Source organism: Ixodes scapularis, unplaced genomic scaffold, assembly GCF_016920785.2.
Source record: "Ixodes scapularis isolate PalLabHiFi unplaced genomic scaffold, ASM1692078v2 PGA_scaffold7__128_contigs__length_106722199, whole genome shotgun sequence".
Classification (NCBI taxonomy): Eukaryota; Metazoa; Arthropoda; class Arachnida; order Ixodida; family Ixodidae; genus Ixodes; species Ixodes scapularis.
The window spans coordinates 27,840,195-27,863,674 of NW_024609882.1; the positions used below are offsets into that span (position 1 = coordinate 27,840,195).

Consider the following 23,480-nt stretch of genomic DNA (forward strand, 5'->3'; position numbering starts at 1 on the left):
ATCTGGACACAAGAATGGAACTTTCAGAGGGGAAAAAAAGGAATCTTTTGTTCTGTCGTATATATATATATATATATATAGTTTTTGTGCAATTGTTAGAACACAATGACGGTTTAGTGGGCTTGCAAGATGCTAGTTTGAGATGGTTATTTATAGCCTATAGGGCAGATGGGAGCCTCTTTAGTAGAAAATTCGGTGCCATGTACAAATGGTAACTTCTTTCCTAACTAGTACCTTCTCTAATGGAGAGATAAACGGACGGCCGCCGCCCTTCAAACGGGCGGCGGATTGGGCCAGCTATAGCCATTTCCAATTGGACAACCATTTGCACCCTGTTTCCTCCTACGCCCTCTTACGTCCAGCGATTGGGAATATTTTTTTTTTTTTAAATATTTATAAATACCATCGGTTCCTTTACTCGGAACCAGAAGACGCGCTGCCCCATGTAATACTCTGCCACCATAGTTGCCCTTTCCCCAAGGCTATCGATTCCTAACCCCCCTTCGTCCCTATGAAAAGGGAAGGGAACTGCGATTTTCGTGAACGACATATCCCTGTCGATAAGGCTGGGTTCAAACTTCCAAGGCAGCTGGTACAGTACTGAGGAACGACGATGGCATCATTCCAAACGACTGATGATTCACTTCGGCGAGCGTTCCAAAAAGTGCACGTGACTTCCTCGAATGGCTTTTCCGGTACCGTCGGCTCGTGTAACCGTGTCGACGTAATGGTTTCCATGGTGACGGTAGCTGCTTCGCACTTCGGCGCTCGGATCGGTCGATAACGGAGACGGTGTAGAAAGGACAGTCTTTCTCGTCTTTTCATTGAACATTAATTATCTCGGAGTATTAAATACCGACTTGGTATCGGATGTACACAGAACGTTGTGTACCATTTTGAGAGACGGCGTTCTTGCTATTTCCTGCGCTCTTTTCGTCTGCTCTCTTTCCTTTTGTGCACGCTTCCTTCTTGGCAGACATCGCTCTTTTATGACTGGTCCGTTGGGCTCACGTGACGTCGGGTGCGGTGTCTTTCCGCAGGTCGACTCGCTCCACTTGTGCTATCAGCAGCTGCGTGTTTGCGCAACATGGCGGGAGAGGAGAGCTCTGTGTCGTCATGCATGACGTCATGACCGGTATCGGAAGCCGAGGGTGAGGGGGGCGGATCGTCGAGTCAATCGTTGGCGGCTTCGGTTCTCCGCTCTCGCGTGTTTACGCGAGATTTCCAGCACACTCTAGCGTCGAGATTAATCGGAGCCTTAGTTTGTTCTTATCTCTTTGTCGAATGAATTCCTGCTTGATTTTATTCGTCTCTCGTAAATTGACTACGCGAGACTTTTTTTTTTTTTTTTTTTAATTCTTTTTATGAGGAAGTGGTGCTCTGGTCAAAACACCGTCTTCTTTTTACGGGTAAAAATATGGATAAGTATTTTGTTTTGTTTTCCCTACAAGCGCCCGCTTTAATGTTACTGTTACAGTGCCCCGTTTCTCGACTTGTAAAGTTAATAATATGAGGGTGTTTATGGTGTCTAGGTCGTGTGTAAACGTTGTTTAGGTCCGTTATCAAGTCATCATGGTTCACATGTCGTTTGTGCGGTCCGCGATCCCGGTTGGCTAGCTCCTGTCGGTTCTCTTTGCCGACACAGGCACTGTATGACCTTTTTATTTGATACAATTAGTTGTATATTTATCTCGTCTTCGGTCAACGTCCCGCCAGTACGCGTTCCTAAACTGCTTGTTTGCATCAATTGTTTCACATCTCATGTTGTTGGTCTACCGGATTTTCTGTCTTGCGGCACTTCCGACGGCAGTTGCTCTAGGGTTACTATGTCCAGCTCCAATTGCACGCAGTTTCAGAGGCGCGTTCTTCTGTTTTCTGCTTTAGTCGCCGGGCGGCCGTTGCTTTTGCCGCGCATTTCAACAGGCATGAGCTCCCTGCTATTCCTCTTCACAAGTTCGTCACCACATGGCGTGTATTTGTAGCTTACGAATGGTTCAAAATAAAGTTGACTACCTGCTTGTGACAGGTGCCTTCAGGGCCAGTGGAAGAATACGCATATTTTGACGTGCCGAATTACAAGCCGCTGTCCCGTGCTGCAGGACAGCCCTGTCCACGCTAGCAGAAAGCTTGGCTGGAACGTGCAGCGCGAAACCATCTCAGCAAGTACGAAGCGGATTTGTAGTACTTCACTTCTTCATTGCCGCTGTGTTCTTAATTTCTAGGTGACGCAAGCCGCTGCCAAATCCAAGGATTCAGCCGTATCCATGCATCTATTTATTGTCAGACACAACGCGTGCATCGATCTCGGTGTATAGGAAACGCTGTGCCTTTCGTCGCACGCTGAATTGTCCGAAAGCTACTCTTGGAGACCCTTGTTCAATGTTGTCATTGCAGTCATTCGTCCGCTGGTGACACGTGATGCTTGTATAGGTGCAATCAGCACTCAGGTGCTGCCATATTGTTGCATGGGGCCTCGCGCTTTTTTCGGCAACACTCGTAGCTCTGCATTATAACCCTACAGCTTTTGTTTTTTTTGAATCCGATGTTTGGGTTCAACAGCGATGCCGTATCGCTCTGTCCTGTACGGGGACCGTAATTGTCTTCTTGAGTCTTGCAGCAACCTAGGCTAGGTGGCGCATGATATTGCCGGTTACAAAGCACCATCTTTCCATCCAAATTTATGCATCAACTCGTTTCTTTTACGTCACACCAGGATGGTGAAGCTGGCTCTGAAACGGGACATGCGCAGATGCTTCCCTTTTTAGAAAAGCGGGCCACTACTCGTGCGCTCTGCCTTCAGCTATTCTTTTGTTTAGAAACAATGAGAAGGGTGTTAGGCGGTGGCTAACACTCCCCTGAACCCCCCCCCCCCCCCTCCCCCTCCCCTCCGCCGCGTAGGAACGGGGGCTGCGTCGTAGGTGTAGGAACTGCGGACTAGTGTCATTGCATCTTCATTGCATTTGACGGAATGTCTAAGCCAGGCAATTGTCGCTCCCATCACTGCTTCACACGGTTGTATAGCTGCGCGGGGTTGTTTGTGGCTCCAAACCACCCGCGACGTTGTTCGATGAGAGCGACACGTGATCGTAGGTGCTCCGTCCCTGTCGCCGCGCCAAGTGGACCACGTGCCCACGGTCTTCAAGGACGTCCACTTTGGCCGGCGTCGCCGGATCCTACCCAAGTTCGACGAACAGCTGGGATACAACCTTGTGGGGTTCGTGATCTGTTACCGTTTTGATGTGGGAACCCTGCGCGGACCTTGCTTGTTGGTGCTGGTCGCACTTTAGCGAGACCATGGGAGAGAAGTTCAGCCACATTACGCAGCTGTTGGCTTGACGTCATTGCGGGCGCGACCAATGGCGTTTGGTCGCGCTGATTTAAAGAGGGGGCGAGGGGTTTGCGCTAACCTTTCCCCCTCCCCCTCATACTGTGCATGAAGGGAGGCTGCGCTGAAGCCCCACCAAGGCTGCGTAATAGGTGGGGTAGGAACAGCGCTTTATACTCTGTTTCAGCTAAAGTCCAGAGCACGCACAGAAACACGACCAACTTTTTGATGGTGCAACACTATGATAGTGCTCTTTTGACGCAGTCTGATTAGCCCCATCAGCTCGTAGCGTCGGTTGCGTCGGGACCTAAAGTGAAACGGAGTATAGTGTATTACCGTTTTCCTGTTTTTGATCAAGATCGTTAGAATAGGAGCCTCATTGGATTGGAGCCAGGCACTGGCTGAGATGGTTGTGGGGACTATGCACACGCATACGAATTGCGCAGCATGATATGGTTGGCTGGTGAATACGAGCACCGGCAGTAAACGAGTTTTGTTTAGCTTCTACTAAGTATAGTGCTAAAAGTAAATTATTCCCTTTCCTATCATTGATAATTTCTTTTTTTTTTCTTTTTACACGATATACCAGGTTAGTCGAACGCACTTGAAATCAAGAGCTAAACTCCGCTTTGAGAACTACGACACTGTAATTTACTGTATTGCTGCTAGATGGTGCATTTGATTTATTTATTTAAATACCTTAAGGACCCTTTTTGGGTCCTTAAGGTATAGGGACATAGGAAACACAAAAGTAACCGAGAAAAAGCGCAGAAAAAATTTTAAAGACAAGAAACATCAAAGTAGATAAAAAATATACACACAGAACAGTTAGGCACAAATCAAGAATACGATATCTATAAAAAAATTCCATAAGTTTTTTTTTTTTTTGTCCGAATTTTCGACAACGTTTGAGGGAAGACCGTTTAATCGATAGCAGTGCGTAAATATAAAGAATTTTGAAACCTGACTGTTTTGGCACATGGGCGTGCTACATTGAGGGTATGGCCCGTATGACTATGACGGAGCACTGATGATGAGATGTATACTGACCGGAAGCACGGTCAGTAAGAGATAGCCTAGAAAGTTCGCAACGTCCAGAGAGGAGAGGAAGGCTGGGCACGTACTCTAAGAGTAGAGACGCTTGTGAAAAAATGTTGAGGCTCCAATCCACGATGTGAAGGTAGTTGGACAGCGAAGTTGTGGTATTCCCTGCAACAATAGCCCACTGCACAATAGACAGTTTTCATGGCAAACGCCACCAGGTAGTGCTCCAGTCTTTGACGTCCCAGAGAACTTCCGATTTATAAAAAGAATGAACAAAGGCCACTTTAACACTGCTATACATGATGATTGAAATCTGAAACTGTGGTTTGAAAGCCGGAAACTCGTGAAGGAGGAAGAAAAAGGGACAGACAACGTCAACGTTGAGAGGTTGTCTGTCCCTTTTTTTTCCTCCTTTCCCGATTTTCTATTTTTCAAATCACAGTCTCAGGTTTCATTCTTCATGTTGTATAACTTACACCAGCTCGCCTGCACTTTAACCGTTTTTTCATTAACTCCGCTGCTTGAAATCTAGAAGAAACGTTTTATCAGCAATTCTCCAGGTGAACGAAGGAGTGCGACATCCGTTAAAATGTTTCGAGTGCTTTTATAAACCAACTTGCCTCCTCCAAGATGTAATATTGTACAGCCGAAGAACCTCGTTAGATCTCCAACTTTGTTGCCAGTCTAGCACTTATGCTTTCAAGCACTGGTGACATAAGCAAGCTCAGCAGGCTTGCAAGGACGGTGCGACCGGAAGTCGCTTGGGGCGCATGCGCCATTTCATGTTTGTAAACAGCAAGAACGAAAGAAAAGTAAATACACTGCACCAAAACGTTTTTATATATGAAAGACTTCGTACGGCTGGCCGTTGCCGTGGCAGCTTATGCAACCCCAATCTTTACCGAGAAACGTATGCGGGGAGCGCTACGCACTTACCATCGTTCGCGCACCCCTTGAAACCTATCACGTGGTTTTGACACTTGTTTAGGGATTTTTTTTATTGAAACAAGTGTCAAAACCACATGTTAAATGATAAGGCGTGTGCTAACGGTGATAAGGCGCGCGCGTGGGTTTTCCGTTGACGGACACGAAACAATCTCACCTGCGAGTCCTATATACGGCTTCGCTGTAAAAAGACTAACCTGAGTAAACGAAACGTAATGCACGGTTCTGGGGTGAGATAAGCCTGATGTGGGTCCGAGATGGCAAATGCGAACTCGAGTTTAGGACGGACGAGGGATGAGTAGGCAAACAGCTTTAGGCGCGGAAGGGCCACTTTAGATTACGCTTAAAAAAGCCTAGAGATCGATTAGCAGACGAGATAGTGTGCCCAGTATAGATCAGATGAAAGGTGTACGCCGAGATACTTGTATGAATTGTTCCTTTGCAATGGTGTGCTGTTAAGTGAATAGGAAAATACGGAAGGGCTTAAACGATGTGTGATTGTTAAGAGTTTGCACTTTTGATCGTTGAGAGACATCTGCCATTTTTCACACCATGCTTGAATACGAAAAAGATAATCTTGTATGATTAGCTGATCGTATGGGTTACACACTGGTCGATAAATGACGCAATCATCACCGAAGAAACGAACATGCGATGAGATAGATAAGGTTAGGTCATTAATGTATAATTAAAAGACTAGTGGGCCGAGAACCGATTCCTGAGGAACCCTGACTTCTGCAAGAGACGATATTGCCTGGTTAGCGATTACAAGCTGCGGTCGGTGGGTAAGAAAGTTTGATCCAGTTTAGTACAGAGAGAAACAAAGTTGAGACAATTTGAATATGAGACGTCTATAAGGAACCTTATCAAATGCTTTGGCAAAGTTTAGAAAGTTGGCGTCAGTTTAAATATTTGAATCGAGGTTAACATGCCGATCACGAATAAAAGATGCAAGCTGAGATTCACATTAATAAAATTTTCCGAAACCCGTGTTGTGATGAATCGATAAGTTGTTATCTGTCAGAAAGTGAATGATCTTAAAGTAGATGATGTGCTCCATTGTGAAAATATTGATGTAGTATTCAAAAACGTATTGGGGGCTGACTACTGATGCAATTTATTAGACAAACCGGGCGTCGAGAGGAGGGAGACAAGGCACTTTCTTCACTTCTTATACCTGTTTTCGGCATATCAAACGTCCCAAATACCCACATTCTTTTTTGAAGTGCAACTCTCAAAAGTGGTGGGTTTTGGTGGGTAGCCGGTCAAACCACCACCAACCAGTATATTTAAGGCCTGCGGACATCCTCCTCTCATTCCATGGTACGGCATCCCAGTCGGATGACGCCAACTCTACAATTGGACACGAACTCGATGCCGAGCGTCCTTTGACGCATTTGATTGGACACGAGGCTCAGCCGAACGCTGACTGCAGGCACTCGTGACAAATCGGCGTCTTCGGTCGATCTCACTGTGGTGACGTCCTGGTGCACAGGCTTCGATCCTTCTCTAGGTGGTGCTGCTCAGATATGCTCCGGACAAATAACTCTTTACATAGGTTACTTGCTGCGGCCGTCGTTTTATAATCTATATTTCCGGGTAATAACTTTGTCTTTCTCCTTTTTTTTTTTTTTTTTTTTGGAGGGGGAGGTTTTTGTCATCACGATCATATGATTGAGGCGCTCTGTGCGACCCGGTGAGTTTAGCGTTTCAACTGCATTTTTGTCGAACCTAAATTTCGACGCTTCGATGACTGTCTCCGCCGGCTCTCGAACGTGCCGTATGTTACTTCTTATTTCCGCGATAACAAACTGTGGTGCGATATTTGAATTAGATTGTTTTCGGTGTGACACGGGAGGTTTCGACACTCGAGTTTTACTCGATTGCGGAACTCGAAGGGTGTCACTGAAGTTGAAAGATACTCGCGGGTCGTAATATCCGAGCCGTTACGCTCGATGTGTGACATGGTTTATAGGTCTTCGCGTTTTAGGTACTTCAGCTGCTGGGATGTGTTCTCCAGTTGTGCTTGTTACGTACTCGATGTTGGACAGTGGATGTGTGATGTTTGGGGGAGCGATAATTTGACTCGTGAGTTTCGACTTGGGAGGACCATGTTTTATGTCACGTCTCACCGACTGAGTGGTGAGATTTAATATAATAATCTTTGTTTTTCCACTTCCCTGAAACGACCACAATGGTCGTTTTGTGTCACTTGCAGAAGAAATCAGTAAACAAAAAGCTATGATACCTTATGCACACTCTAAAAATACACTTCTAGCGACATAAAACAGAAACAAAAAAAACAAAAAAAAAAAAGATCGTTATGAGGTTATTACAAGCTCATGCGGCTGATATGAAGATTGTTGCACATATGTCGACGTGAGTTAAATACCAAGTTACATAATGTTTACAATACGAAAGGGCAGTGTGACATTGTGAGCGAACATCGGAACGTTTTAGACGTCTGGTGGAGAGCGGGACAACGTTAAACTGAACTTTGTTAAGCTGAGCATCTTGTGTGGCTTCATTTACAAGTTGGTCGAAATTGCCAAGTCGCGGACTGCTCTTTTGTTTGATGATGGTGTAATAGCAGTTTTCTTACTGCACGTCACGGGCATAATAAAATACGTTCAGGGTATATGTCATAAACAACCGAATTCTGTTTATTTTTTTTTTACATTTTTGAAGTGTAATGTTATTCGTTTCATATTAAATTCTAAATCACGGAATCATCTTCGAACAGTGTTCTCAATAAAGACCTGAAACATGAATCGGGCATGGTTAGTTCCTAAAGTGCTTCGTCAAATACCATCTGATTACCAGTACTTTCTTTGCACTACTCTCGACAACGTACATGATATCTAAATTGAGGTATATAAAATGAGATGAAGTTAAACATCTGAATTTTAAGGCGCTATCAATACATCATGCGCCGATATCTTTCCCAAGGGATACAGGGTCTGTTCATTCCCCATCAAGATGCTACGCTCGGTAGAAGATCGCATGGCATCGGCACAAATATATTTATGTGACTTTTACAATACTCGGCACACCCGGTGTCTTACTCAAACCGCGATACCCGAGTTGACGTTCGCGATTGAGGATATACTGGTCACGAGCAAACCTAGTCTTCATTCTTTTTTTTTTTTCCCGATATTTCCTTTGTCTTTGGTGGCGTATACAGACACACTATAATTATTCGACTGCCATTTCTGCTACTGACTTCCACTCCATGTCCGTCACCCCCAGTGCTAAATGTTTGTACATAGACATACACACATATGCATTTTCCTTCACGTGACTTTGCACGGATCTCGAATAGCGTGAAAGTGCTTCGGTGTGGCCGATATCGTATGCTAAAGTTCGTTTTTGAGCTGCAAACCCTCACCTGCCCAGGCTCGAAACCTAAAATCAAGGGGCACCCAAACACCTTTCGCGGAAACGCATCAGCTATATGGTAGTATATATCGTTGTTTTGACGGGGAGGTTTCGGACGTTGTTGCCGACAAGCGAAGCATGCGTGTGCTGATGTAATTCATACGAGGTTCTGCTTGGATTGCTTGAGTTAGCGGGTGTCGACCCATCCGTGAAGGGTGTGCACTCGCGCATGCGCAGGAGGGCCCCTCATGAGATCCGCGCAAGCGAGCAACTTGTACCATGGGTTCCAAGAGGACCATTTGGGGTAAGAAGAAGCGAAAAAAGACTCTTAGCCGGAAGTCTTACGGCACGAGCCTGAGGTGAGCATATATATATATATGTGTACATATGGGCTGCGTTTTATCCCTTCTGTTGGGTATTTTTGGGAACCTACTGGGGAGGATACCCTACCGTGGCGCCCCTCATCGACCGCGCATCCGTAGAGTGTTGAAGCGTCTGCTCTAGAGCGAGTTGCCAAGGTTGTACAGACTAGTTCGTCGGAGCACCAACTACCAGAAACCATGACTACTTCAGCGGAGTCAGTGAGCTTGACGACCGTGTACACGTGCTATAGTGTCACACTCTATAGAACATATCGAGATCACGGCCGTTCACTGGTGCGAAAACTTTGCCTTTTGCAATTTGTTATTCGCCCAGCTAGGCTGTCGCGTTGTGGTGTGGCCAATGGAGAAATGCGAGTACTCCAATCGTTGACAGAAGGTCTCTGTTTGGGTCCATAGCCAAGCAGCGTATTCTGTCGGCTATTGGGAAAAGAACCAGACTCCCGGTGAAGAACTCTGTGGGAGTGCAGCAGACACGGAGAAAGCCGTCGGTAAGAAAGTTGTTCTGTTTAACAATTTGGGGTTCGGCAGCTTTCCGAGAGGAGCCGGTGTCTAGGGCGAGGAAACCTCCTTTCCTTTGATACGATGCCGTGGCCGATTCTAGGCGTACTCACTTGTAGATATCCCTCTTCCTGCACTTGTGCAGATGGCAAGACTATCTAAAGTTTCGAAATAAAAGCAGAGGAGCTGAATGCATCCGTAGAATGTTGAAGCGTCTGCTCTAGAGCGAGTTGCCAAGCTCCATTCAGGCCGTCTAAAAGCGTTTCGGAAGGCTTCCTTTCCAGCAGCTCTGACTGCTTGATTAACCTACTGGCGCGTGCTTACTCCACATGTTTCACACGTCTTCGGTCGACTCCGCTGCTGATAGGCGAAAATCAAATTACAAACGAATCGTTTCATCTCTTTATGTGGAAATTCGTCTACCACTGCACTGCCGTTACCTGGACGTTTTTTAATCGTGGATGAATCGAGTTGTGCCAGAAACGGAGACGACGTAGTTTCGCTTGTCCAGCCAAAATGCAGCGAGAGTAGTGGCTGTACAAAACACTTCGTAGATCACAAAACCGTTGTGCCGAACCTTGGGCTTCGCCTAAAGAAGACCAACGAGAGACACAGAATGGACAAGACTTCCGGGTCATCCTTCAGCTGGGGCTGGTGATCTCACCGATTGAACACGGGTCTTTGCCGAAGGCCGACGCAACGATCGTGTACAATTTTGTGCCCGGCGTTGGCTTTTTTTAGATGACGCTGAATATTCAACACCATGGCTTTGTTATATGAGCTGTTGGTGGTATACCTGTCTGCGTGTTGGGGTGGTCTTACGGCCGCGCTTCCTTTCCAAGATCTAGTGTCCCTTCTGGGAAGTTTTGTTCTTTACTGGTGCGTTGGGGACGTGCGCAGGCGTCATCGTCCCGAAGAAAAACACAAGGCGTTACTTCGGAACACGGAAGCTCACCAAGAGGGCGCTAGGCCAACGCTTGAGGAGGTGAGCTGTAGGTGGACAATGTCATCTCAAGAAGAGGTACACTCTTGGCTTAGGCTTTGCGCATATGAATAAAAGTGCAAAAATCTGGAAGCTGCCCGGGGAAATGTACCCAGTTATCGAGAGATTTAGAGAGAGTGCTAATCGGAAGTTGGAAAAAGGTGTGAAGATGACGTACTTCCTTGCGGGTTTTCTTAGCACGACTGCAATGCTTCTTACCTTATGTTTTTTTTTTGTTTTTTTTTTTATAAATCAGGATTAGTATCATCAGCCAGGAAGAATACTAATGTCTCAATATTCCTTCGTTTCGTGCTTTGGTCGTCTTATTTGAAAGCGAAGCGACGTCTCCCCTTCAAGATTTTGTTTATTTTTGCATGACTGCATTGATTAGCAAGGTCGTCTAATTATTGAAATACGACGATCAACGAGGGAAGGGACAGAGGAAGTTGTGACCCTCGTTTATTAAGCACGGATTACAATTAACCATGTTTCGCGTGCCGCCCCTCCACCCCGTTCCCCTTCTCCCCTCCAGGCTTCGTGAGGCGTCCGAAGCTTCTGACCTCGTAACGTCGAACTGCGGTGACGGCGAATCTCTGCAGTCTATTCTGGAAGGAGACGCGAACCTCGGGTTAGTGCCTCTGCGCTCCGTAAATCTAGTGATCTCCTGATTGCTTCCTGTCAGTCAACTTGACGCGCAATTCTTGCCATGTTTTTTTTTTTTTTTTGAGACGGTGAGTTGCGAATTTGTGCAGCACTTTCTTGAAGAGAGCTCTCCAGGGTTAGTCGACCGTGTATTATATGGATGCTGCATGTCATTCATTATCCACCCACAATCCCGTACCGCCAATTCGGCACTTCTTAATTTTTTTGAGGCACCTATTTGAGTATGCTACCCTATCTGAGGATCGGCTGCCTGAAGAAGGAAAGATTGCTCGACAGGGACGAATCAGTTCTCTGGAAATCGCCTGTCCGTTTCGAGAAACGTAGACTTGTTGTCTTCGGTGTTCGACGAGAACGGTATCCGGTCGTAACTCTGTCTTGATATCCTCAGTCTGACCTTCTCGTAACCGAAGTGTAATCTTGTGTGGATACCGAAGGGGACAACCTACGCTCAATCTCTGACAGTGGCTTTTTTTTTTTCGTCTGTTTGTTTGGGTTTCGAAGCCAATTTGAGTTGGGCGGCCGTTCAAAAAACACCTAAACTATACAAGAGGATGCCCCCTGGAGTGCAGGAACAACTCCGGGAGCGGGAGGTAAGGGAGTTGAGCCTTCAAATAATAGCGGGGACTGATGAATGAAGTCGATGTTTAACGGAAAAGCGGTGCAACGCTACGCCTTTTGCTTCCACGAAATTACCTGGACCCGAAGTGCTACCTTGGCTTGCTGGAGCGTGGAGACGTCGTTTTCCGTTGGTATAAAAAGCGAGACAATTAGGGTCGTCGAAAGCTAATGAAGCACAATCAGAGCGGAGATGGACATCTGTCTCGTGGTCACCTCTTGTGGAAGCCTCGGGCAAGAGATAGACTCCGGGCAAACCGCCCGTCAGAATACATTGGCATCGTGCTGTTGTATCGATCTTCGTTGCCTTTTATGACCTATATTTGCGTATACTCAAACAAGAATGGCCAAAAAAATACGAAATACGTGCAAAGATACGTGCAAAGACATGTAATAAAATGAATACGTTGGTCGACCGGAACTTTGCCCTGCAAAAATCGTGACATCGGGAAACAAGGGGGAGTACGCATGCGCAAAAGCTTACTGGGAAAAGGTCCATTGGCCATAAGAGTGAAGTTCCTCCTACCCCTCCTCGCCAACTGCTCGGGTTGGGATAGAGTATAGTTTATAAACACCCTTATGATTTTATTAGGCTACCCAAAGTTTGTTGAAAAAACTGCTAGAAGCATGTCTGTCACGTGATAGCGCTTGTACAATCGGCACGGTGGGTGCCGGCGCTACAGCTTTTTTCCCTTCGAGGTCACCATTTGCCCGCGCTGCTTTTCCGAGATACCGCGGCTTGGGTCACGCGGAGAGGATGTCACCGCATTGTGCGAGGGCGATTTCGCTCGACAGTTCCCTGGGAAACTTGCTAAGGCGTCGTCTACCCCGAAACACAGAAAAGAGACCTGCGCACGGATTACAAAAGAGGGACAAGAAAATGCAAGTCTTTTACATCAATAAAGCGAGGGAAGCACAGAGGTGAGATCCTAGGCAGCACCGTCTTATCGACAGAGCGCCGCACAGTTTACAGAAACACCCGATCCATAGAATTTTTTTTTTTTTTTTCAAGAATTGCTGGTGTTTTGGAACTTGATCATGTGGGGCATCAACATGGTTGGTCACGTCTGATGTTTAAACCTCCAACTGTCTGAAGCAGGGAAACACGTATTATTGATGCAGATTTTATTGTTGCTACAAAAGGTTGTCAGTCAATATGTAAAAGAAATAAACATGGTGAAATCTGTAGAAAGTTTGAGAAAGGGTACGGGTCGGAAATATCGTCGAAACTTCGTTGCTTTTCCTCGCTATTTCTAGAAAACGTGTTCAAAACAGTTTACTTGTTTCTTTTATAGTAGTTACTACGTTTGCCAACTATCCATAACGGTTGGCGGTATTGTCATCCATTCACCATAGATTGGCTGGGGGGATAGGAGGCATGCATTTGGTTCATGGACTCTCGAAGCACTGTCCAGATAGTGGATGTGTTCCTCGATTGAACTGCATTCATTTTTGGGAGTTGATTTGGTGGCATTAGCGCATCAAAACCAACTTGTTCCTTCCAGAGTATAGAAAAAGTCAAATCAAAGCATCGTTTTTTTTTTTGTTGTTGTTAGTTTTGTTTGGCGGAGTGTGTGACGGAAGGCGTGACGTCGTAAGTTGTTTAAGGTGACGTCATTCCTGTGGTATTTTCAGGGGATGACATCCCTACGTCATGCCCTGATTGCGTGACCCCTGGAGCGTCACCAAGGGTATCCGCCTCGCGGGTAATCTGCAAAATGACCTTGATGATGATCCGTAGGCGGTTTGCCTGCTTTGTTACTTTTGTTACCGACAGGATCCACTTCCAAGGGCGGACATAGACTTTCCGAAATGTTTTTTTTTTCCCGGTCACAGTGCGCTTTGCAGCGTTGCTGAAAATGTCTTTTCTGGCAAAAAGAAAACCTTGCCGAAAATTTTTGCCGTTCCTATGACCCTTTGACTATCTACTCGACTCTGCATCTTTGATTTCCACCCACTGGAGCCACTTTTTGTTCTTTTTATTTCGGTTTATAGTGAATGAGGTTCTATGAAAGGAACCGCCAGTATCGATATATATTCTGGCTTCTGATGAGAGATGCTGCGTACTTTCGTCTGAGAGATCGATGCATCGACTGAAAATGCGCCTGATCAATGTTATAACAGACAGGGTATAGTCCTGTGGGATTGTCAACATGCGATGCAATAAAACGGTTGATTCTACGAAGTAGGATTGTGGCATATGCTCGATGTTTTAATCGATATCGCTATTTCTGCGAGATTATCAGTATGAGATTCGACAACGGTTGGTGATACGGAGTATTGTGACATGCTTGACGATTAAAATATCGCTATCCCTGCGAGATACCGATATGCGATACGACCACGATTGATGATACGGTGTGGGGGTTTTGAAAATCGATATACCGTGCAGAATTGTAACGTTCGCGATTGTGTGGGGAGTGCGAGGAGAAGACTGAGTTTTATATTGTGTTAAGGATGTGGCTAACTTACTTACAATGTATGAGACATCTGATCCCCCTTGGAAGCAGTTTCAACCCGGCGTGAGTTCGTTGGACGTCGGCGCGGACCAATGTTTAGTCACAGGATACCGTGCTCATATATCATGAATTCGTGTGCCTTTGGGATCCTGCGACCAACGGGAAAAAAAGTAATTTGATGAATTTATTTTAAGCTGCCTTCATTCTTGTTTCTTAGCTCGCAGAGTGTTAGTGATATAAACACGTTAGGGTTTATAATGCACATATAATATATGTTTCTGACGTCAACATTCATAACGTTTCTGACGTTAACGTTAATAGTGTTTATGATGTTAACATTCGTAGTGTTGGTGATGTTAACATTCATTATAGTTATGATAACTTATGCAATGCTTGTGGTGTTAAAGGGGCACTGAAGTCGATTCTGAGATCGTCCCTTTGTGGTGACAATTCACTCTAGGTGCTCTAAGCCTCCTAACAAACCCGAAATCACAATCGTGTGTAGCTTATTTCCTCGTTAAAAGCGTGTTCAAAGATCGCGACACGCCCTTGAAGAATTTTGTTCCGAGTGAAGTGGTCGACGAAGGGCACTTGTCGGCGAGTTGCAAGCGATGGCTTCGCCCGCGGAAAAAAAGGGGTCTTATCCAAATGTGTACCTATCAGACTCTCTTCGAAACAAGTTATAATAAATTCATTCGGAATCTGCGCGTATTGTCGGGCTTTCATTGGTCCACACAATGTAGTCCGCAAGAAAAAGAGTCCATGTTTTTGTCTTGCCCTGGGATGGATATGCGGTTTAGTAATATAGGACTTGGTATTCGTGGGAACTAACACATTTTAAACAATATAAGATCAAAAACGACCTTTTGCAAAAAGGACTTCTGTGCACCTTTAACATTCATAGTCCTTATAAATATAACATGCATAAGGTTTTATTTAAGTGTTTTAAAGTTAACATTCACAGTGTCTTTAATGTTACCATGCATACTGTTTATAATGTCATCATTTATACTGTTTATAATGTTCACATTGGGTTAGAAAAAAAGGGGTAGCCGAAAGCTGACCCGCCTGTTTAGAAATCACAAATGACTTTTCACAAGGGGGCCTCATGACGTCATAGCAACTGTGCGTTGCCGCTACGCCACCGCGGTGGAGGAAATCGGGACACGTCTACCGTCTCGGCGGCATTTACGCAATCGCGCGGCGAGGCAGCCGGCGGTTATCGAGTAGTCTCTCCCGGTTTGTGGCCTTCTCCAAGCGCTTCCTCGTTTTGGCGCACTACTTTCCCGCGATCTGCTGATCGGTTGAGCGCGCCTGGCGCTCAACCTCGCGCAGCTTTGACGCCGCCAGCGCTATACGAGCCCCTGGTGGGCACAAACGGTACCGCTCGGTCGGTCGGCTCGTCCGTCCTTCGGCGCCGCGTCGCAGCAAATACGTTAGACGGCGTTGGACAACTTGCGCGGGAGGTTCGCATGGCTAAGTCGAACAGGCACAGCCAATACTGCTGCGTTGTTGGCTGTCACAATAGTCACAGTAATACTAGGGGTAGAGACCCGCCAGTGGTGTTCTACCGATTTCCCGGGAGGCCCTGGGAAAAGCGGAGACGGGAGGCGTGGATCCGTGCTGTTCGACGTGTGAAGTGAGTTTCGCCTTTCGCCACACGATTCGAACTTTTTCGAACCCATTCGAACTCTTTCAAACCGAGTTCGCCGGCACCTTGGTTTTGTTCTGAAGCCCAACTGCCCGGGGTGCCGCTATATTCCGTTCACGCCTAAGCTGACAGTGCGGTGGAAGCTACACGCCCGTCGGACCAATCAACTGCCCCCCTTTCATCACACACACACACACTGCGCGTGTGCATGAACGGGAGCACGATCACGTGGCGAAACATAGGCTTACGACTGGTCCACACGAGCTGGTAGCTTCCACCGCACTGTCAGCTTAGTGGTGAGTGCACTCGTAGGGGTGACGCAGTAAGGCTCATCGCCCGTGGAGGCGATTCTTTCTTAGGCGTATCGTTCAAAAGTTCATTCCTCTCGGGAATATTTTGTTAGTCTTTGCTGCATTTTTGTTTTGTTTAGGTTCTCGCTTCTCCGACTCGCGCGACTCTAGGTTCTCCGGTTTCTTTGTCTGGAAGTGGGGACATTGAAGTAGGAACAATATATACCTCGTAGGCATGCAAGGCCGTACTGCTTCATTTCTGCGTCACAAACCGGAGGCACACTTGGGGCAGAGTCTCAACCGAACGCGGATGCAGCTCTCTTATCCAATCTGCGCCCCCGAATTGGCCTCCGGTTTGTGACGTAAAAATATTGAGCCCTACGGCCTCATTATTGAGATTTTGGCACGACTCGTGCTTCTAATGTCATGGCGGTGTCCCGCGGTGGATGCGCTCATGTGTCACTCTCAGACGAACGGAGAAACTCTCAACGCTTGTGCGGTACTCTCCTGCTCCTTTAAAACAAAACATCTAAGCCATTAAAAAAAAATCTAAATTTAATTTTTATAGCCTCCTTTCCCTGGCTGCACGCAGAGGTCGGCATTTTAGGTCGCCTTCACTCACCCTCACAGCCACATTCACCCCAGCCCCTCACTCCCCCTCACAGCCACATTTACCCCAGCCCCTCACTCCCCCTCACAGCTGCACTCACCCCTCAGCTTCTCACTCACCCTCATCCTCACAGTAACACTCACCTTCAGCCCTTCACTCACTTTCACTGAACCCCACGCCCCTCACGCACTCATGGCCCTCACGCCCCTCACGCGCTCACGGCCCCCACAGCCCTCAGCCTTCACGCCCTCACCACCTCATCCTCACTCACCCTCACACTCATGAATTTTCTTGGTTCAGAAACTCACTCACCTCACCTGTGAAGATCAGGGTGAGTGAGGGCCCTCATGAGTGAGGTGTGCCGAAGCATGGCTGCACAATGTCGTTTTTGAGCAAGGGCGCCGTCCAATGTGGTCGCTGATAACGCCATTTTTGAGCAAAGGCACCAGCGAGGAGCAAAATGTTGAACAATAAATCGCGTTGCTTCTATATACATGCCTTACAGGTTACGTCATATAGCACCGTACCACCCGCCTTTGCTCCGTGCCATGCACATGTGCCCGTACTTTCTGCAGCGTACGTTTCGTACAATCGAATTTGTTCTCGGCAGGCCTTGCTGAGAACAAATTCGACGGTGCGAACTTTAGGCTCTAGAAGGTATACGGGCACAAGAGCATGGTACGGAGTAACGGTGAATGATCTGACGTCAATGCAAGCCTTGTATATACAAGGGACTTAGTTTATGAAGGATACTAATCGTGGGAAGAAAGGGGGAGGACAAAATTTCTCGGAGGGGCTCAGGGGAGTTGTATGTATGCCACACACTTGTTTGCTTTGTGTTATAAATTTTGGTGGTTGTTAATTCTCAGTTTGGGGCCCGCTATGGAGGTGTTGGGAGGATATGTGTATGAATCACTGCTGCGAAGCAAGTGCGTTTGTTTATGAACTTTGAGTGGGTGCGGTACTCCCCCTGAACGGTTCCCGTGTTTTCCCGCCTCTTGTGGGGACGGACCCTGCGTGCGCAGCCCGGACGGATCGCCGTGGCGTCCGTCGTCCAATTCGCGGGTGTGCAGCGACCATTTCCTGGGCCTGAGAAGGGTGGACGTCCAGCGGCATCCCGACTACCTGCCGTCCGTCTTTCCGGACGACTACTCGCACCGGAGTCAAAGATTCTCGAGGTGCGACCGCTCGCTGCACAGTTGTCGGCCGTAAAGCCTCTCCGCGTGAGCGGACAATTTTAGTCACTGCAGTTGGAGAGGCTTTTTGGGCTCTTGTCGCTCTAACAGCTGTATCGTGGAGGGCTAGCGAGGTTGGACTCGGGTGCCACGGCACGCTCGGAAAGGGTGGGGTAGGTCTCTATTTTGGTTCTTACGCAATTGGAAAGGAGATTGAGCCGTCACGCCACCAGCGGCTAATTTGAGAACAAAGCTGATGGGGACACCAACACGAATTATTCGTTCGCGTTCGAAGACGGTGTCGGCGTTGGGCCGCTGCTCGTGTTGAGTCGGTGAAGCACACTGAAGAGGAGTCGAACGGACAATGATGCAGCATTCTTGTCCAACTGGTGCCTTGCGCTAGACTGTAAATGAATGACGTAAGCAATCTAGTCCTCAGGCCTTGCATGGGGTAAACACCGAGCTCTGTGAAAAATAGACTGGACAAAGCGCCCCCTATAGTTCGATCTCCTCTTTAGTGGTCCGCTGCGGGATAAAGAGTAGTAGGGTTAGCCACTGCCACAAAGCCCTAAGATTGACATGATCGATGATTGTTCTTCTATGCTAGACCTTCAACAGACAAATAAACGATACTACGCTTTTTGTGTAGGATGTATTAATACTGTTGAGATTGTACTACATCCTCGGACCGACAGGCAGCACCTACCACATGTAAGCCGATCGCCCTAAGAAGTATGACGACGAGCACACTTCACAAACTAAGTTATATGTGACCATTTTGTTCGCATCCCACAACGGCCGCTACCTCATAATTCAAACTGAACTTTGTACCGACGTGAATGTTAGGGTTGCAAGTAATGGGTGATGCCGCGCAAGCGTTTTTGAACGTGGCTATACGAGTAGAAGCCCTAAACCGACCGGCGAAGGGTCTCTCTGCGGGTGCCTATGAACTCTCGTTAGGAATGGAAGCGTTCATCGGGAGGGAGGGAAATTTAAGAAGTGTACACTACTTTGTGCACTCTTTTTAATTCTGTTTTCTTCTTGTGGTGTAGACATTTTCTTTTGGTTCGCACTAGAATGGTGCACGCCTAACTCCAGAGTGAAATACATGCGGAACTGTATACTGCACTCGCGAAATGCATTGCTGTGGCACCACGCAGTGCAGTTCACGAAGCCATGACATCCCTCCTCGATCCCCGCCAAGCCCCGATCGTTTGTTCATCCGCGCGCCATTCTTTCCTCATTTCGAATTTGATTACGCGGGACCGTCTTGGCGGCTGCTGCCGCGCTGGTGAAATAATCCGAAGTTGCGGTGGTCGTCGCCATTTTGAATTTTGACATTTCGCTGTACTGCCCCATAGCGCGTGTGTCAGCGATCCGACATGCTTACACCTTGCATCGCTATACATATGGCTTCTTTCGGACCACTGTCTTGGGAGTTTGGAGACAGTTGGTATCACTCAAGGCTGCCGAGTTTGCTTCTTCGGGTGCTTTATTACTCACGACTCACGGTTGTGTCATAAAACTCATGTTTGTGTCATATTCGTGACCTGTATATACTTTCCCGTAAGCTGCTTCAGCTACGAGAACACGCACACTCAAGAACTTTTCATGTTGATCGTGCCCTTTTTTGTCCTCGTTTTGTTTGAACTCCGGAAAGCTGCGAAGGCATACAGCTAATTGGCGAGGTATGAAACGAAGCATTTTCTCGCAACCTAATAGCGCAAATTCAGCACCCATTTCCCCCCCCCTTTTTTTTTCCACAACACCGATAGCTTTGTACAGCACGACTGAGAGACGGTGGCAAATCTCCATAATCTCTCCGGGCCAGGCTCCTCTGTGTATGTGTGCACTTACATTATAACTGCACCGAGTTTGTTGCACTCGACGCTGCATGACGCCGGTGGGGAACCTTTGCACGTGCACGGGGCCGTAATTTACGTCGCACATGTTAGAATTTTTAAGAAGGTATTAGCGCTGCTGGAAAGCTTCATCTTGATATGTTCTTACACAAATCTGTAGTTAAATTCTCTTGAATTTCTGTTAAAAATTTTCTGGAATCTCATTAAAAAATGTTTGAAACTTTTTTGAGGTTTTTAGAGTTTATTTTGACAACTTGCTTAACTCCTAGTTAAAATTGGCCACTTGAATTTTTTTAGATCGGACATAAATTTTGTTGAATACTTTTCGACGGAACCGCAGATTAACGTGAAAAAAAGACTCGAATATTTTTTTAATATATATTTCGGGTTTTGTTTAGGAAATAGTACATACATATCCTACAAATACACATAAAAAACGAAACACCGTGAAGCACTCAACAACAGAATCACGGTCCCGTTAACTGCACCAGAGCCTTATATAGCTTACAGGTAATCATTTGGCCGGTGACCACCTCAGCACTTATTAAGGCTCCAGTTCTCCGACCTCCTTCTCGACAGTTTGTCAAGGGGAAAACAGTGTTACGAAGTTCGTGGACTCTATCTCTTGCTAAAAGGCATTGGTACAACTAATGATAAGTCGGCAAGGTCGCTAAGACAACATCCACAAAAACATTTCCTAGAAGAAATGTTATCGCTTTTCAGTGTTTACGGGCGAGAAAGAGAAAGGGGGGGGGGGGGTGAACATGGGTTTCAGCGGTCCTTCCGGACGTAACGCTAGGCACAGTGAACTTTTATGTTACACGGGACGTAACTTTAATTTCATTTTTGTTACGTCGGACGTGTTATCAGGAAAGGAAATGAAATAGGTAATCTTCCCTTGTCCTCCGATAAAAAAAAAAAAAAGTATCCAAAATTAAAACAAAAAGTGCAAAGCAACTTACTATAATTTTAGTACTCTTACCAATATGTCAACAGGAAAAATCAATAGAAAATGTATTTTCCCTTTCAATATTAAAAAAAAAATGTCAGCTGTATTCTTTCAAAACTTTCTTCCAAGTTAAAAAAATGACCTCAATATTTGTATTAAAATAATAACAAATAATATTTTTTTTTAAACAACCCGCAAAAAACGTCATTACAACTTCTTTTTATTTTCTTATAAATAAATCTACAAAAAATATTATTTTTAAAGTTATTTTTTGACAGTAATCAAAACAAAGTGCGTTTATAAGGAAATTCTGTAGGATCCAAAAAAGTCAGTGAGAAGTAAAAAAAAAAAAAATTAAATTTGAAAAAAAAAAAAAATGTTGAGACCTGTTTTTGTAAGGCTGGGTTGACTGTCGAAAGCAAGAACACTGGCACGATCGTCCCCGCCTTTGAAAAGAGTACAGCCGTATGTGCATCCCAGCCATCCATCCATCCATTCATGCAGCGCTGCCTGGCCCAGGACACTGAGCCATGAGGCTTAAGAAGCAAAGGGTGCACTGCCGGAGATTGGCAGGACTAGTTGGATTGAAGCAATCGGCAGACCCGTCCAGGTGAGGCGTTGCATTTTTTCTTGTTTTCACCGCCAAGCCCCATCAACGTCCTTTAAATTGAACACGTGTGCTTACCTAAAACAACAACAACACCGAAATGTTTTTGTTGACTGCTTTTCCGACCAGACGCTAAGAAACTTTTGGTTTTCTTTATGTTTGGCTATGCGCATGTGTACTTGTAGGAGGCGTGGCCGGTGGTTACTTAGTAGCAAGGCAATAGGAAAATGGTGTATTTATTTTGTACTTTTATATGAAAAATTAATTTAAAGTATTCTAGGCATTTATACCATTTAGAGCAACTAGCTTATGTGCATATTGAAAGTAAAGTATAAAAAAAGAAGAAATAATTGCTTTATAATTTACGAAAGGTTTCACAGAAGTGCAAAAATGGCATACTTAGTTCATTGCAGTATTACCATGGGTTCCATGGCGGTACTGGCAGTCTGTAATAGCGTGAAGGCGGGGCAGCCCAGCGTTGTTATCGCAACACTACTTCATTTGTTAAACTTTCAGCTGCAACAACAATACAGGCAAAATCGCTGGGTAATTTTTTTTTAAAGATATCTATCGCAGACGCTTTTTTTGGTTTGCCGACAGATGGCGCCGAACACGCAAGAGCAGAGTTTCCGGTGTGCAATCCACTACTTTCGAAAGAACAAGTGCGCTCTGTCCGAGATTTGGTTCGAGGGTGCTCGAGAAAACAAAGGGCGCCATTAAAGAGGGGGTTGGGGAGGCTTCCCTCTCCTAACTTATGGGTGAAAGATAAGTCACAATGGGGCACGAAATCAACGTTTTGGAAGCTCAATCTATGCCACCGTAGCCCAATGGAGCCAACAGGATGTACCTTCGTTGCTCAAAGGAATTCTGGCGCCCTCTCGTGAGTCGTGCCACCACAGCTTCGTACCGAACAACTCTCAAACCGGGAATTCGGAAGATGCCGCGAGTCAATCAAGTAGACAGTCAGCGCCTTGCGGGCGCATTTGGTTCCTTGGGTCTTTAGTGTATTTTAGTGCAGTTATATCGTTTAAATGGTCGGTTCGGTCTGTGGTTACCAAACAACTCTCAAACCGACGCACCCGATCAACAGTTGCGTTCGTGCCAGCTTAGAACGAACGTGCCTTATCTGTCTGTTGCATGTCCATGCTGTCTTAGGGAACGTTTCCGCTAGAGTTTTATGTTGAACCGCCGTTCTTTCCTTTCAACATAAAACACTGAACTAGTTCCGGAAAGCTGAAAGGCGGCGGCCTGTACGAAACAACCCGCGAGCTCATTCAAGCTCAGAGGCGCCGCTGCGGTGCTGCGGTTGGAAAAGTAGCAGGTTTTCTTTTATCGGGTAGTCGCGCCTGGCTTGCCGTTTTTTTTTTTTTTTTCTTTCTTTCTTTTCCCCTCCGCGGTGTGACCGTTGTCGGCGCCCCTTCGCCTCCCGGCAGTCTGCCAGATGCTTATCGGTTGTGTGCGTCTGGTGACTTGTGCTGCTGGCGCCTTCGGGAGTCGGTGGGTGGCGCCTCCTCCTGACAAATAGTCTCCACGATATCCACAAAACAGTTGGCATGTGTATATGAAAATGCCAGCACTTCGAGAAAACTAAGTGGTACCGCACTGCCGTGACGATTGTGAAGGCATAACGTATGGTCGTCTTGGTTACACCTGTTGACGCGGACCGGAATCTTGGTTGTCTGTTACGTCGGGTTACTCGGCTACACAAGGTGGCCGTAAAGTGGATCGTTTTAAGTGGGTCCAGAATTGTAGCGCAACGGTCTCGTATACGCTTCTTTGCTATGATCGGGTAGTTTCGCCGAGTAGGTGCTGATATATAATCGGGGCGGTGGACTTTTGTACAGAGATAACGACGATTGCCGCGTTGGATTTTGGGTACTCTGATAGCGTTGGCCATTTTGTGGTACATCACTCTTCTGTTTCACGAGTCTTTTGCACGAAAGCTGGCGTAATAGGAGTCATCTCAGTGCACTTTACGACCATGCCGTTCTTACTACACAATGCCGGCAGTTTCTAAGAAAACAACACTGTGGCTGTGCTCGAA

At 46.4% G+C, this 23,480-nt stretch overlaps 1 protein-coding gene across 12 annotated transcripts in view; it reads left to right on the forward strand.

The window, feature by feature from the left end:
* LOC8051603 (histone-lysine N-methyltransferase SETDB1) overlaps positions 1-23,480 on the forward strand; it is a 167,778-nt gene that overhangs the window by 33,112 nt on the left and 111,186 nt on the right. The window contains exons 1-3 of one of the 12 annotated variants that reach the window (XM_029973635.4): positions 15,686-15,931; positions 17,869-18,021; positions 21,334-21,439. The exons of 4 other annotated variants lie outside the window; for them this stretch is intronic. In XM_029973635.4, coding sequence (XP_029829495.2) covers positions 21,360-21,439 — 80 coding nt within the window. In that variant the 5' untranslated portion in view covers positions 15,686-15,931; positions 17,869-18,021; positions 21,334-21,359. Of the gene's footprint in view, positions 1-3,090; positions 3,215-8,929; positions 9,052-15,685; positions 15,932-17,868; positions 18,022-21,333; positions 21,440-22,251; positions 22,317-23,480 lie in introns of those variants that run through there. 7 more of the 12 variants (XM_029973632.2, XM_042286535.1, XM_040500946.2 and 4 more) reach the window with 7 other exon arrangements.